The sequence below is a fragment of the Plectropomus leopardus genome, chromosome 20, assembly GCF_026936395.1.
Source record: "Plectropomus leopardus strain MGB_pleo_1.0 chromosome 20, ASM2693639v1, whole genome shotgun sequence".
Lineage (NCBI taxonomy): Eukaryota > Metazoa > Chordata > Actinopteri > Perciformes > Serranidae > Plectropomus > Plectropomus leopardus.
The window spans coordinates 9259689-9276137 of NC_142195.1; the positions used below are offsets into that span (position 1 = coordinate 9259689).

General features: G+C 38.8%; 3 protein-coding genes and 2 non-coding genes across 5 annotated transcripts; 4 read left to right on the forward strand and 1 right to left on the reverse strand.

The window, feature by feature from the left end:
- Positions 1 to 766: 766 nt before the first annotated feature.
- Positions 767 to 2812, forward strand: LOC148186168 (uncharacterized). The gene is made up of 3 exons (XM_088071146.1): positions 767 to 1097; positions 1552 to 1626; positions 2224 to 2812. The coding sequence occupies exons 1-3, from the start codon at positions 911 to 913 to the stop codon at positions 2367 to 2369; spliced, it is 408 nt and encodes a 135-aa protein (XP_087927272.1). The 5' UTR covers positions 767 to 910; the 3' UTR covers positions 2370 to 2812.
- Positions 2813 to 3687: 875 nt separating this feature from the next.
- Positions 3688 to 7263, reverse strand: pdcl (phosducin-like). Its single transcript, XM_042509295.2, has 4 exons — positions 7114 to 7263; positions 5440 to 5627; positions 5134 to 5315; positions 3688 to 4783 (listed from the first exon to the last, which is right to left on the reverse strand). The coding sequence occupies exons 2-4, from the start codon at positions 5612 to 5614 to the stop codon at positions 4220 to 4222; spliced, it is 921 nt and encodes a 306-aa protein (XP_042365229.1). The 5' UTR covers positions 5615 to 5627; positions 7114 to 7263; the 3' UTR covers positions 3688 to 4219.
- A 1465-nt stretch (positions 7264 to 8728) lies between these two features.
- Positions 8729 to 12617, forward strand: rpl37 (ribosomal protein L37). Its single transcript, XM_042508684.2, has 4 exons — positions 8729 to 8870; positions 9633 to 9768; positions 10503 to 10587; positions 12507 to 12617. Exons 1-4 carry the CDS (start codon positions 8868 to 8870, stop codon positions 12574 to 12576), a joined length of 294 nt encoding a protein of 97 aa, XP_042364618.1. The 5' UTR covers positions 8729 to 8867; the 3' UTR covers positions 12577 to 12617.
- On the forward strand, positions 9482 to 9561 carry LOC121960335 (small nucleolar RNA SNORD72). The gene has a single exon (XR_006106966.1). It is a non-coding gene; the product is annotated as a small nucleolar RNA SNORD72 (small nucleolar RNA).
- LOC121960334 (small nucleolar RNA SNORD72) lies at positions 11631 to 11710 on the forward strand. The gene has a single exon (XR_006106965.1). It is a non-coding gene; the product is annotated as a small nucleolar RNA SNORD72 (small nucleolar RNA).
- Positions 12618 to 16449: the final 3832 nt, after the last annotated feature.

Here is a 16449-nt window from a genome sequence, read left to right on the forward strand (position 1 = left end):
CAGTCAAATGCATCTGAAGGATCGTCTTTCCTCCCAGTTTGTTCTCTGACACATGGCAGCGTAATTGTGCAGCTTTTTGACCATAAAACAATGGAACAAACAGGAAATACATTGTAAGCAGCACAACCTTGTGTTTCTATAATATTTTAAGTGTCACTAATAACTGTGCCGCTTTAGAGGCATGACTTATTTCCTGTGAACCAAAACAAGAAGTAATGTAGCTCTCGGGGCCTGAAGTAGGTCAGTAAGTGTGCACTTAGTCTTACTGACGTCTGTTTGTTTCACTCTCTAAAGAGATGTGAGCTCCAGACAAACCTCTAAAGGCTGTGGAAATTCAGTTGACATTCACATAATCACTCAAGGATATACTTTCAGCAGTGGTTTTATTCTTGGGCTCACAGTTATGATTTTGTCCTGGTGTCCATGTGTGTGTCGTACATGTGACAGAAATGAGCTGCAGCTAATCAAACACCAGGAGGTTGTCTGTCTGTCTGTCTACATTGATTATCGATGCACCCGATTGGCACGTGGCATCTCTTTTTTACCCACGTTTTTGGACTGTATTTCACACGAATTCATCAGAACTTAAGTACTTAAGTTTATTTACACAGCATACATTTAAAACAGACTATACCAAAGCAAACTGGGACTCCTCTGTTGCATTTAGTCACAGCGACCACTGATGTGGAAACATTGGATAGATTTTAAAAGCAGCCCCACTGGCAGCTTTCCACTCATGGCTTTGGAAAGACAGAACAAACTGATGTCACCTCCCCGTGAGTTTAAGCTGGTAACGTATACTGCACCAATCATTTCTGAAGCGAAGCGCATCTCTTTCGCACGAGACTGGGACGTGCCTACGACAGGGATGACAGTGAAGATGTGATACAGGCTGCGTGCTGTGCTCGCTATGAGGGGACTAAGGCCAGTGCTTTTGCTGATGCCCTTGGTCCTGCTGGTCCTGCAAGGTTGGAGCTTTGAACTGCAGGATACAATTCATGCGCTGATAGAGGAGAATATCCACCTTCATGACCGGCTGGAGAACCTCACCCAGGCCCTCAGGGAACTCAAACGGATGCTCTGGCATCACTCAAATGGTACCAATTTACCATCTTTATTTAGACTTTTTATCCTTTATATGAATTTTTCTTGGTTCTTATTTTTACTCTTATTCTGATTGATTATTTGCTGCACTTTAGTGCACATATTGCATTTTTTGTGCCAATACAACCGTTAAACTGAACTAAAAAAAACCCCCACATTATTAAACATTATTCTATAATTCCACAAGATTTAATCTTAAAATACGGCATGTATGCCATAAGCCCTCTAGTGCATTGCGGGACAACTATTGGGATGCATAATAATTTTATGAAATGTGTTTTTTCGGTCCCCAAGGTCAAAACAGCTGCCTGCTCCTTCCCCTTCATTTCCTGTTTGTGTCCTGTCTGTTCTCTCTTAATCCTTTCCATGCTGTATTCATTTATCCATATTCTCATGTAGTTTTCTTTTTAGTTGTTAGACCTCATCCGGCTTTTGTGATTAATACAGACCCAGATCATCATGAACACCACGGACATCACAATGAGGATGTCCAGCGTCTGTGGGACGAATGGTCGCAACATGGTGTGTATCATCAACAGTGTGCTGGTCTCCTCAGCTAACTGAAGCATTTCAAAGCTTCCACTGATTTACTGTATTGAGCGTGCAACTTGTGTGAGCCCATACCATTAGTTGGCATTGATCTGCAGGCTGCAGTGAGGCTCACAGGTCATGCAGCACCAGAGGGATAATGAAATGTTAATCAACTCCGCCACAAATGAGCCTGCAAGCAGCACAGTAATGATAGATTAAAGTAAAAGTTCACTCCTAAATCAATCATCAGTCATTCTCTCAAATAAAATGCAGCTATATAATGCTTGAAAAACTCAACAATGATGTCTCTTTACAGAAATCATGACCTGGTTACTTAAAATAATCCAGACTTTATTGTGTGCAGTTTCATGTAGGAACTATTTTCTCTCTTCTCTGAGTGCCATTTCACTCAGTTACACTGGAGAGAAGTCAGACATCTTTACTGATAACTCCAAAACTTGGCACCTCACAACAAAACAATCTACACTGATAAATAGCACTACAGGTAACAGTTTAGATTGAACTGTACTGTCCCTTTAATTAGCTAACTATATGAGATAGTGTGACAATATTTCTCCTTCCCTGCAGGTATCAGCGCTGAAACCCATCTTTTGTTGGAGAATGCCTTTTGTGGACATGACCTGCACGACTCAGCTGCTCCCCTCTATGAAGAAAAGACCCTCCTGCTGCTGGCGTTCCCCTGCCTCACTCTGCTGCTGATGAGATTTCTCTAGGCTACATTAGCCTGGTGTCCGCTGAACTTCAACTGTTGTGCATGTCGCTCAGTTTTTAATACAAAGTTATTATCCTGTGGCCAGTAGGGATAAATGCAAACTGTGGTGTGTAGCTCTGAAAGAATTGAGGGATGAGTTTTGATATGGTTGCAACGATGAGAGTAAAGGATTGGATGAGTTGCCCTAAACACAGTCTGTGTTGGACCAATCACCTCTGCAGAATTTACTGAAATGGAAAGGAGCCTGTTGATGCTGTTGTGTCATCGCAGAGGAAGCTGAGTTACAGCATCGTGGTTATATGGGCAACTGTCATGTTTTTTCTTAATAAGATAGTGATGATAAATCGATATTTGTAAGATTTTCAACTTTCGGCTGCTCAGTGAGCCAAATAAATGTAATATATGTCTAAGTTTTCAAATGTTAACAAATAAAAGTGTCTTTCACTATTATTTTTCATGTGATTAGGACTACTTATTTTACACTTTTCAGCTATAAACACTAAGACAACAAGTAGTTTGGATTCATTTCGAAATGATCATGGGTTTAGACCTTTTTTCACAGCAGACAGTTTGGCTGGTAGCAGCAGAAGCACAGGTGGAGCTAATAACGTTAGCGAGGGCTCTGCTCCGGCAATTACCCACATAAACTCCATCTGTGGCTGACAACTCCAGCTGTCTGAAGCCCACATCTGTAAATACTGGTATTCATCTCTGATCTGATGATCTGTGAGTACAACACATGGCTACTAATGTCATGCAGCCGAATCTGTTAACCATTTAATCACTGATTTAGATCAGCTGAATGAATGTGTTGGCAAGAAGTTTTTATTTAAATATCTGACAAATGCGGAACAACATTAGAGTTCATTTGGAGTTTGGTTTCTGGCCAGGCCCCAAATGATTTTGGGGTCCACCAAGTCCTAAAGAAAAAATTGTCCCCTTTCGCTGCTAAATATTCCACTATGTTCACCAGCTATTTTTTTTTGTTTGGTGCTTATGTGTAGGTAGTGTGCAGTTCATCTATCTGAGCTTTTTACTGAAATCTTAGCTAGAAATGAGGGTGGTTAGCACAGATATGAGTTGGAAAACCAAAACAATGAGCTTAAAGAGGCTAAAATGTTCTGTGACACTGAAGGAAAATGCAGAGCAGATCTGTGGATTTATTTCTTCAAGTCTTTAATGTTACCCTAAATCAATCAATCCACAGTTAGTATAAAATATTTGAAAAGCGCAGCTTTAACATTCCTAAACTCCTTTTCGTTTTATTGTCCATCATCCTTACTTTAGACCACTCGGATAAATAAAGATACAACAGGTGGTGAGTTCAAACATTTCTTTATTTTTCCTACTATCTGAAATGGTACAGCACATATAAAAGTTATAAAATTAACTAAAAGTCAGTTTGGGCTGCAGGATTAGTTTTCTACAGAGTGAAACATGTTTAAGACGATGAAGATGTACGCGGAACAAAAACAGGGAATGTGTTGAAACACAACAAATAAATAGTCAACCGTCACAGCTCAAACAAAACACTTATAATCTATCCTCTACAGCATTCTCGCTGCGTATAACAGGTCCTCTATGTTAATAATGGCTAGAATTTAATTAATTATAACTTATGCTTACCATGTATTATCATTGTCGTGATGAAACTCACTGATGTTATGTGTGCATTTAGTTTTGGTTCTGCTTCAATGCTGGTTGCATGTTGCTGTGTGAGTGTTAACATGGCAAGCCTGACTCAGTCCGTCATCACTACGGGGGTCCACTTACATAAAAATGATTTATCGTCCATGCAGACTGTGTGCGAGTGTTTCCCAAGCATATAATGCATGTTAAGATATTATGGCTCTAGTCTATATCAAGGTCAGAGTCATCATCGCTCACAGTGCTCTGTATGATGGCTCCATTGCGAATCGTCTTCGGGATGATCGGTGCCTTGTCGGGCAGCATGCCGTACTCCTGCAGCAGGGCCTCCACGTCTACAGCAAAGAAGTCTTCCCCGAGTTGGTCTGTGACTCGCACGAAGTTACCGATCAGGTCTCCTCCTTTGTAAACAAGCAGTGCGGGCAGTGCGCTGTCTCTGAACAGTGCGCTGGTGCTGATGGCCGAGCTGCGTACGCTGCAGAACTTGACCAGCGGGTATTCCTGAGCCAGACACATGAGGCTGCCGCTCATGGCCTCACAGCCCGGGACGTCCGGCTCATAGATGTGGATCATGACCAATGTGCATTTGTCCTCCTTGTCCAAAGCCTCCAGGAAGTCCTCTCCGCTGTTGAGCTCGTAGACCTGCGCAAAGCGTTTGCCACGGCAGAGCTGGCGCCGCATCTCTTCAATGCGCTGCATGCGGTAATGCTGGAGGAAGTCTTCGTCATCCTCTTCCTCCTGGAGCATGTTGTACTCTTGCATGGTCATCTGTGGGGTGGACAAAGAGGAAAAGATGTACAGTTAGTAAAAGGAGTGGTTTGATATTTTGGGAAATAAGCTTTCTTGCAGAGAATTACATAAGAAGAAAAAAAGCTGCTGTCATGTCGATGCAGGAAATAACTCTACAACCTGCAGACGGTTAGCCTAGCTTAGCACAAAGAACGAGTATCGTCCTTAAATAATATCTTTCTTGTATTAAAACTTTCAACAGCAACTGTTGTGGCGTAGTTTCAAGAGAGAGTCACCCATGTGCTGCTTGCAATGAGGACTAAGGCAGCTTTTTTTTTTTTATACAGCATTTCCTTTACATGTATATATTTTGTCCTCATCCTGCTTACTTTGCCTTTGATTTTGTCCTTCATCTCTTTCTGTTTCTCCTTGTCTTTTTGCAGGTCGAGGTCAGAGCGGCAGGTCATTGACAGCTTCTTGATCAGCCTTTCCATCTCTTTCTTCTGCTCTTGTTTCTGCTCCACCTCAAGCTGCTTGTACTTCCTCCAGTCATTGATGACACCCTTTGGTCCTGAGAGAGAATGGTTAGTGTCACTGTAATGTCTTGTTCCAAGTATGCACAGTGGCCTTATTGGAACATTACTTTTCTGTGTGTGTGTGTGTGTGTGTGTGTGTGTGTGTGCTTGTATTATCACCTGTGTTGACAGCACTTCCATCGGCGCTATAGTCTATCTCCGGCTCATTGACGTCAGCGTTCCGGATGGTCTTGTTCTCCCCATCCTCGTCCTCGTTGTCACTGCCTTCGTCCTCGCTGCTGCTGTAGTAGTATTGCAGCTTCTCTCCCAGAATCTTGTCATCTAGAGTCGTCATGACAACAGCTCACCTGAGGGAGCAGTAATCAATGTCTTAGACAGGGCAAGAAACCATAACAGGAGGAAAAGACATGACATTTATGACAGCGTTTGCATTGGAGCCAGAGTTTATTAGTGCAGCTGACGCACAGAACATGATCTGTTTAGAAACCAAAACTTAGGAAAATGAATGCACACAATTACATAATAAACATCAGTCCACATCAGGTAATGTATGTTTTTTTTAATCTGATGGAAGGATTTTTACAGACAAATTGAAACAACAAAGATATGATGGGTTATAGTGTGATTTGCCATTTCTGCCACAGTAACTGCACTACAACTGGCACCAAAGTCTGGCTCCAATGCAAAATTTGAACACGCGTCACTGACGTCATGACCTTTCCTTCTGTTGTATTCTCCTTGAGACAGGGCACCATTGCAATTGTCTGTTTTATCAACATGGACGAGCTCATCCTTCATCTTTGTATTGCATGAAGAGAAACATCTTTTTAAGGCACATCAGTATGAACCAATCTAATACACTTGAATGAACAGATTTCTTTTTTTAAATAAGCATGCCAATCTCAATTGTTGAGCAACTTGACTTATAATTTGCATGAGCAGCAGCTGACAATGAGACAACACAGCCATTATGTTATCTTTACAGCCTCATTCATTTTAAAAAAATACAGATTAAAAGCAGCCTAATCACACAATAGTGAGACAGATTACAATAAATAAATGGAGCAGAATAATCCAGATTGACAGCCATCCTAGCTGTCATAGGTTTTTCAGAAAGGGCTTATTTCAAAAATGGGACATCGGCACTATACATAGCTTACACTAAGTGTGCCAACAACACTTGAGCTGCCTGAGAGGCCTTTAATGGTGCACTGAGCCGTAAAGCCAACTTGTGTGCACAGATGGAGACACAATGAGGCAGACCCCACATATTAACCCCCCTCACTTTTGACAGTCGTAAGGCTGCAATATGGGAAACAATATAATGTATAACTACAGCTTTTTTTTGTCTAAAATTGTTGCCATTGGGTGGCTCTGCAAAATCTTTATTTCCTTTGAAAAAATGCCTTCAACACATGTAAACAGCAGGAGCGAAATCCTACAAACACCTTGCGAACTAAATAGTCTGATCCCTGGAGATGTGACAGCTACCATAGCTAAACAAGCTAGCTACCGTTAGCATGCTCTTAAATATTACTGCTATTTCCTCCATTACCTGGGCGCCACTTGAAGGAGTTTAGAGACAATCCAATTATCTTATTTATTACGTAGGACACAGGCCAAACCGGTGGGCACAGCCGATGTTTAAGAGAGTGAGCTAGGTTAGCGTTAGCCAGCTGAGCTAGCTTCCCTTACACTGACTCCCTCTATGGTGTCAACCAGTAAACATTAGCCAGCCGTTAACCGAGTGTAGATTAAATTCACCTACATTATACACCACTGAAAAGCATTAAAATATAAATAACTTATTAATGGGCTTTTTTAAAATCTTACCTTGATTATTTGACCAACTCACGTTAGTAAAATATCCAGCTAACTCCAGCTAATCCGCGAGTTTAGCAGTCAGCGACTCTCCCGGAGTATGATGCCTTCATGGTTCAGGAAAATGTCGTAAATAAAAAGCGCAGGCGCAAAACGGTGTCGCTAAATCTGTTATGTTTGTACAACTTTGTAAACACAATCATTTACACTTCATTTTAATATCACAATTACTCTACACACGACAGGAAATCGAGCTGCAAAGCATTTTTCTACTGTTATTGCCATCCAAAGTTGTATTTCAAAGAATTGTAGTGATATTCTGAAATGGCCGAATTGTAAACCTGGGTTTTACTGAGAGCACTTAAAGGCAACATGACAGTACACACCGTTCATCCGGGTTCCTCCCACTGACGTATAAAGAGGGTGGTGCTGGTAGTGCAGGATATAATATATCCATGAATATAATATATCCATGAATATAATATATCCATGAATATAATATATCCATGAATATATCTGTGGATGTTGAGCACTTTTTCAGCACATCAACTAGTTTGATGATCCAATTAACAAAAAAAGATATAATATTTTTCTATAAGAGGGAAGGAACAGACTATAAAAAGTGCTCATCTTGAACTTTTTTATTTTGTTGGGAAAATATTTCACTCACAAATGTAAATGGAATGAAAAACTCCCAAAAATACAACAATCCAAAATAAAATTTAAAGCACAACTCACAATTATTACATGGACTGAAGGACAAAAAAGCTGAGAGAACACTGAACATCTTGGAAACTATGAACTTTGTACTTTTATTAGATACCCCTATGTGTATATGTATACATGTACATAGCTGTATATAGGCTGGTGTCTTTTTTGTTTTCTTTTTTTTCCTCACAGCACATTTTGGTTGTGGTGGTGTGCTGTGGTGTGCAAATATGTCTGTAATATAAAATTTTATGAATAATTTTAAAAAAGTATATCTGTAAAGTGGAAAAGACAGAATTTCTACTTTTTCACAGTATTTACAACAAAATGTTTTGGATTGATGTTGTAAGCACAGATCAGAGGTACTTGTACTTAAACTTGAGTATTTTCTTTTCATGTCATGTTATACTTGGACCAAACTACATTTTAGAGGGAAATGTTGTACTTTTTACTTTATTACATTTATTTGAACGTTTCAGTTACTTTACAGATTAAGACTATTGCATAAAACACATAAAAAGAGCTCATAGAATAAGATGCATCAGAAATTAAACTACCAAACAGTTTGTACAAGTACAGCTGCAATGATTACTTAATCAATTGGCCAGTTGACAAAAAAATGGCAAATATTTTGAAAAGAGTTTTTTCAAAATATAATTTTGACTTTTGGGGGAGTTTCCCATTTTTCCTTTTTTTAGTTGTTTGGGGTTTTTTTTATTTGCTTTCAAATAATTTTGAGGTTTTGGGGTGTTATATAGCATATTTTATTCAATATAAAATTGAGTTATGGGGATGCTTTTTCTTTTTTTTTAGATCTAGAGTTGGCACTTTTAACAGTCTAAGTGTTTTTCCCGAATATGTGTAATTACTTTTACTTAAGTATAATGTTCATTGCAGGAGCTAACTTTAGGTTAACTTCTAATAAATTGGGATGTTAGCATATTAGCAAAATGCTACATGGGGTCACATTTCTGTGTTACACAGGAAGCAGCGCGGATGTAATTTGATGGTGCGCGAGCTCCTCTTCCGGTCTCTTTTCCCTTAGCCACCGGACGAAAATGGTAAGCAGAAACGCTGGCAGACAAAGATCTGTTAACATCTGTGTAATGTGCGGTTTATCCGACATGGAATCTTGGTGTTTCCATGTCGGATAAACCCAATAACTTTTTGGGTGTAGTATTTTTTTAAGATGAAGCTTCATTTGAGTAAAATAAAAGTTGTTCCTGTCACATCAATCCTAGCATTTATTTTCAGCTCATAGCATTGAGCTTCAGCGGTCAGAATGGGCCCAATTTAACCGGGAGAACACCAAAAACCGTCAAAATCACTCCGAATATAGTCGTTTATACCCAGTAGCGTACCGAGGACGAATTAGTGTAATTATTCGTCTTATAAAGGTAATGGCAGCTAACTATGTAGCCTACTAGCTCTTCCATAGCGGTTAGCATAGCCGGCTAGTCGCTTCATGCAGCAATGAATGTGCTTCCCCATAATGTACACACTGTCTGCGCGAGACGGTGACAAAAATCATTTCGGTTGCTGAGGATGAGGACTTGGACGACTTGTTACCTGTACTAACTTCTACATCCGTTGTTATGCCAAGAAGGAGGCGGTGATTTAATATTTCTGCTCTCTTTACATTCAACAGTGAGCGCAGATTACTGCTTCACGAGTCTTGTCAGTGATGTTTTCAAACACAAATGTCTGAACATATGACTTTCTGTGATTCACTCTTCTGTGCTGAGACGAGACTGTCATAGCTGTTAACGTGCAGTGACATTTTTGGGAATTGTCGCTGATTTCTTCATATTCTCACCTCTCAGACGAAGGGAACATCATCTTTCGGAAAGCGCCGGAACAAGACGCACACCCTGTGCCGTCGTTGTGGGTCCAAAGCCTACCACCTGCAGAAGTCCTCCTGTGGCAAGTGTGGCTACCCCGAGAAGCGCAAGAGAAAGTGTAAGTCATTCAATAACATGCTGAGCTGTTATCTTACTGAACACTTGTGCCCCCCAAAAATCTGATGTTTTGCAGCTGGAGCTTTGCTGGACATGTACTATCTGCAGGTGATACAGTTATTGAGAAACTATTCTCCCTCTCAAATATAATATCCAGATGGGAACAGTCATTGATTCATTAAGATAATTGTGACAAGAAACTGTGTTGTAGGTCTGGGCAATATAAAGATATTATACTGTATAAAGAAATATAAAGATCTTGTAAGGACTATATGTCGTCTTTGATGTTGGATATTGTGATATGACATAAATGGTACTTTTTCTTGATTTTAAAGGTTGCGTTACAGTAATATGATGTACTCATCTTAATTTATCAGACAGTTCTACTTGTTTTAATACTTGCCTTTACCTATTTAGTCATTATATCTACATTACTCATGATTATTGCTCAAAAATGGAATCGTGTTAATATTTTTTCAAAGTACCAATAGTCATTCCTACATTATTGCAACATCAAATAAGGAATTTGTTATTTTTTTTTAAAGAAGTAATGTTCAATTCTGTCTCCCACTAATGAACTTCTTTTGAGGAGATATCTTGTGTTGAGATATAAAAAAAACTTGTAATTTCACTATGTAATTTTCAGCCTATACCGCCCAGTTCTACTGTGTTGGTAAAGTATTCAGCTGCACAGATGTGAACGGCCAAGCTGACTACTGATGTTTGTTTTTGTAGACAACTGGAGCGCTAAGGCCAAGAGGAGGAACACCACTGGAACTGGCCGTCTGAGACACCTGAAGGTTGTCTACCGCAGATTCAGGTACGATTTTTAGATGTTGTATAACACAAGAGCAGAATTTCAGTGTGTCCAGAGGCGCTGCGGATGGTTATGTGCTGATTCCACTGTGAACATGTGTTTGCTGTCTTTGCTGCAGTCCACAGTTATTGGGCTTTTAATGTTGTAAAAAGATGCTTGATGCTTAAATTCCCTTCTGGAAACATGTCAACACAACTCAATAGCAGAGCCCGTGTTTGTAATTCAAGTTGATAAATCAACATCGTTGACCATGATGTGGTTTGTTTAGGGTGTTAACGGTGTTTAACAGTTTTTGGAGTGGTTTCATGCAAACATATCTTCACTGTGGTCTTTGGCTTAATTAAATCTGTCAAAGTCTTAGCAAGACTCCTGCATCTTACTTTTCAAGAGGAAGCTCATACCTGCATATTTTCCAAAATTGATTTTAAGGCTGTGATGTAAAACTGTAAAAAAAAAGAAACCTTGATCAGGCATGTTTATTAAAAAATGGCAATTCATATTACCATTAGATGATTGGTGTTTTTGACATAGCATCATGACAAACATGTTGTACTGGCAAACAAACATTTGTGTAAACAATTTTAGGCAAGCGTTTACAAATGTCAATACTGAGCAGCTGTGATGGTTGGACTGAATGTTCCTATCAGATTTTTACACCGAGACTGTAAACATGAAGCGGTAATCCAAATATCTTTGGTAACATGATCTGCCAACAATATTAATGTCCCACAACTAGACAGTGTTTTTTTTTTTTTTTTTCTGTCTCGCTCATTTTTGCCGTGGGGAACTGACCAGAGAATATTTTCACCACCAGGTGTAAGAGTTAGTCTCCCACAGGCCTGTTCTCACTTTGTATCTGTAATGTGTCTCCAGTGGACGGCACTCTGGTGTACTTTATTGTGAACAGCGCTGGTTTTTTGACAACATGTTATTTGCTGTCTGTGTTGTCGCGTCAGATTTGGCAGAGACACGTGGTGCTTCGCCAAATACTGCGAGATTATTTTTTAGCAAACCGTCAATGGTCTTGTTATAAGATTTGTCAATGCTGCTTACCGATGATGGTGAAAAAAAAAATGTCTGAACAAATGAATTCAGCGTGATATCAATGTTTTCTCTGAGGTAAGCATCATAGGAAATACAAGATGTGGGACATTAAATAGCCTTAGTGGTGTTTCTCAAAAGTGGAGCGCTGAGACACTTCCAAGTGTCTCAAACAAAAATAACAACCAGTTTGATTCTAATTTATTTTAATCGCTTTTATCAGCATATTTAAGTTGGCTGCCATGTTGCAGGTTTTAATTTGATAACTTGTATTCCATTGTACAAAAGCAGACCTGGTTTCATTGAGATTGGATCAGATTCTGGTGTTGTTTATGCTGGCTCCGTGTTCAACTGGGACGCTTTAGTGGAACTGAGCCATCGTTGTTATCGGCTACACCCCAGCGTCCCCCGAGAGAACAAAATGTGCGCTCTCAAAAAAATTCTGAGATTGGATGCCAAATTTTAGTAAACGTCGTAGTGATGACGCATTTCTTTTTAGATGACTATTTCTCTAAAATCCCATTGTTTGTGTGCTAAAACAAATGACAGCATCATTTGTGACACTTTGTTTATTCTCCCGTGTTAAACACGGAGAACATTTATAGTTGGGGAATTAATCACCAGCTCCCAACAGCTGTGGTTATTTCAGCCAGTTAGCTCGCTGGTTAGCTGACCAGCCGATAACTACTGGCAGACAGGAAACTGTCATCAAGGAAACCTCTGAGCAGATTAAGAACAGATAATCCTTTACTAGTCCCACAGCAGATAATACAGAGGCATGACTTTTTTTTTTTACCAGGAATTTCAGTGTCATACTACTCTAATTATTTGGCATTTGCTGCATCAACGTCATTTTCTGTTTTTTTGTTTCTATTTTTCAGGAATGGTTTCAGGGAAGGCACCACCCCCAAACCCAGACGTGCTGCAGTGGCCGCCTCCAGCTCATCCTAAAAGACACATTTTTGGTTAAATAAATGTGATGTTAAACAGGAGTTTCAGTCTTTGAGCCTTATTGTTTGGCCAGTCCTGGCTAACGGCAGTTCATAATTGATGTGATCAACAGAGTTTATATACACAGGGGGTTAAAACTTTATTCCCACTTGGTACATTTGTACAAATCTCTAGTAAAAGTTGAACTTTTTGTCAAACACAAACCTGAAATAAATGTTTTTGGAGACATCAATTGTTTCAATGTTGGAAGATTTGTAGCTTCTGGGCTGTTTTGAGTTAAAAAAAAAAAATACAAGCTTCTACATCTGGAATTGATTTAAACAAATCTGCAAAGGTAATTGAGTAAAATGTGGAAACAATCACACTAAAAGCTACTCCCACAATGTTGTGAAACTGTCTGGGAAAGTTTTCACATAGTCACCCACCTTTGACGTCCTATGTCTGTCTTAAAAACATACAACTTTTCTATTAGCAAATCAAATAAGCTGTTTTCAATCATTCTGAAAAAATCGGCATCAGAGCACAAACATAGAAGCTTCAGGTGTGAAATGGCAACCGTTTGCCTTTTGATACTGAATCAAGACTGATAATTATTTGGATTTAATTTAAAGTTATGATCCAACAAATGGCACAAACTCTTCTCAGGGTAGAGTTAAGTCCAATGTTCATTTATCAAAAACATTTTTTGATCCTAGTGGTTGAATATATTTATCATATATATATATAATCAATGCTGGACTGTTTTTCTAACTTTAAATGGCATGAAGCAATTCCAATAAGTCAAATTTTATACATGATTTGGCAAGACTTGACTGAAATTACAGTGACAAAACTGGATTTATTGTGATTTTTTTAAATTAATTTTTTTTTACAGCAGATTCTATATGCTGACCTTCTGCTGCTGGGAAAATAGTATCCTTAAAGGTATTTTAGCAGCCTAGTTGAAGACAAAATCAATGAACAAGGTTCCCACGGTCATGAAAAACCGGGAAAAGTCATGGGATTTCACAATTACATTTTTCAGGGCTTGAAAAATCAAAATCATTGAAAGTTTTGGAATCTCGTTCATAATGAAATTGTCACAGTAATCTTGCACGTAAAACATCCCATGTTAAGTTATATAACAGTATTTTTTCATTTATTTTTTTATTTTTTACAATCGTGCGTTTCTTTGTTTTCTCCTGGCACTATCGCTCAATCTTCATGTATGCCAGCTGGAATCATTAGTTTGGAGAGTTTGAATCTGAATTTAAAAAACAAAGAAAAAAAAAAACAAAACTGTGCAAGTCAGGCTGAAAAAAAGGCATTATGGATCCTTGAAACATGGAAAAAATTTGACATTTTGTTGATTAAAAGCCTCAATCCAGCTTGTAGACAAAACAACATCAAAACACACAGAGGACACTGTCCTGCTGTGGCTGCAGAATGAAAGGAAACAGGTCTCAATCAGGGGGCCCAGAGCCACACAGGGGCCCTGCAACGTTCAGATACTTTCACATGGCCTCAGGTGAACTGTCTCCAGGCTGCCTAGAACTTGTAGCGTCCTCTTTCGCTAAAAAACAAAACAAAACAGTGCAGCTGGAAGATGAACTGCAAAGTGCAGTTTTAATGGCAAACAGCTAAATATTTAACAGGAGCCAAACTGGATACTTGGATTTTTCCACTGATGACGGGAGGGAAGTCAGTTTACATCTGAGTCAAACAGCCAGAGTGAAGAAAACCAGCAGTCAGGGGTTGTGGAAATGTTTGTGGATGGGAATTTATGAGGATCAGCTCCACACTGACCAAAGAGAAGTGAAGTTTTGTCCTGTAGAGGCCTTCCTCGAGAGTCAAAGTGATCCTGGTGAAGCAGAAGATTAACTCTCAGCAGGATGGAGACATTTAAACATGCATTAACCCTTTGGGACCTGCATCGTTTTTAGTTTTTTTTGTGTCTTTCCCAATCATTTAAACTTTTGAAACATTGAGCAAATTTGTGTGATTTCTTTCAAAAACATGGGATAAAAAGGTAACAGGAAGATTCACATGAAATGTCTCACAAGTTGCAAAAAAAAAAATTATAAGATGTGACAGGAAAATTACCTTTAAAATTAACTAAAAAAGTAACTAAGGACAAATACCAAAAAAATATAATTATAATATGATAATTATCAGAAATTATTATGTTCTGTTACTTTTCTTTTCTTTTGTTTGGCTAATTTTCTGTACTCTTTTTTGTCTTTTCTTCTTTTTTTTTTTAAATGCTCATTTCCTGCCTTCCATCTTTTTTTTTTTTAAAAGAAATCAAGCCAATTCCAGGCTCTTTGAAAGATCTGTCCCAAGACTTTTAAAAAAAAGTTTTCTTCTTATACACAGCAGGCAACAGCAGAGCCTCTGTCTCTGCAGTGAAAGAGTACATTGAGTGTTCAAAGATTTCAGAGCTGTTTTTCTCATTTCCCTGATTTGAGCACCTGCCCCGACTCTGTCAACAAATGTAATCGCTTTGTCTGTTGGTGGATCTGGCAAGTCAAACATGATCTGCAACTTCCCGCTGCAGAGGGAGAGAGTGGCGTCAATCACAGATAAGCCTGCGAGGATTTCTCAGCTGCAGTATTTCTCAACATGAAGACTGCTGCGGGGTTTCTGCTCTCTGCTCTGACACCATACTCTATGTGAAATACTGTTGTTTTTGTTGTTTTCATCTTTCGAGGGCGTACTCTTGCCAGTTTTCACTTGTTTACTTTCTGTATTGTTGATAAGGTTGCTATGGAGAAAAATAATGTTAAATTATTGCCAGCTTTAAATGTATATTTTGTTGTCAGGAGCGACATCTCTTTTCTTGTGCTGCTTTCAGACGCCTTTTTCAAATATTTAAACCTTTTGAACCCTGAGCAAAAAATCATGCTACAAATTGCAAGAAATATGTAGATTTACAAAATTATTTTTAAAAAGCTTGGGAAAACTGTGTACAGTAAAAATAAAGAAATAGGTTAAACTATAATTATTGTAATTGAGTATTTAAAATCATGTTAAAGAGCTGTTTTGAGCTTTTTTCTTTTTTCTTTTTTTTTTAAATTCTGGTTGATTTTCTTTTTTCTTTCTTTCTTTTTAACTTAAAAAAAGTATTTTCTGTTACTTTTTATTCATTTATCACAAATATTTCGTCTTTAGTTACTCATTTCCAGCTCCCCATGTTTTAAAGCCAATTTGATCAGGTTTGAAAGGGTTAAATAATGCAGAATTAGACAGGTATTCCCAAAGCAACGCCACTTCTTCTGGGCTTGCTGAACTCCAGATTCAGTCCTAACAGACCTCCTCTACTTTGGCCTTGTGACCTGCGCTGGTGCTGTTTTCCTGCTCTGTAAACTCAGCGTCTTATGTGCGAGTGAAACACGTCACATAAGCATTAGAGCCAGGATGTGCAGCTCTGAGATAAAGAGCCAGTGAGCCAGAAACAACTTAAGAGAGAGATAATTCTTGTTGCAGGGAAACACTGACTCTCAAAAAAAGTCTGCTGCTTTGTTTTTAATATTCTCACTTTTTACATCTGTTTTTAGGCATATTTTAATGTTGTGTGAAGCCCATTGAATTACATCTTTTTGCATGGAATGGGATATGCCGATAAAGATTTCTTCTTCTTATTGTTATTAATATTATGACCGTTCAAAATTAAGCCACATTGAAAACATTGCGGAGTGGTTCCAGAAGCAGATCTTACATCTCGGCAGTTTTTAACTTGTCACAGTACAAAAAGCACAGGTGTTACTGGTGACATTTTGATGGCTTTGTTCCACTGAAATATTCAAGTCAGACATTTGAGCCAGCACGAACAATACCAGGACCCAGAAACTGAAGCAGCTTAATGGAATTCAGCCAGAAAAAATACAATTTAAG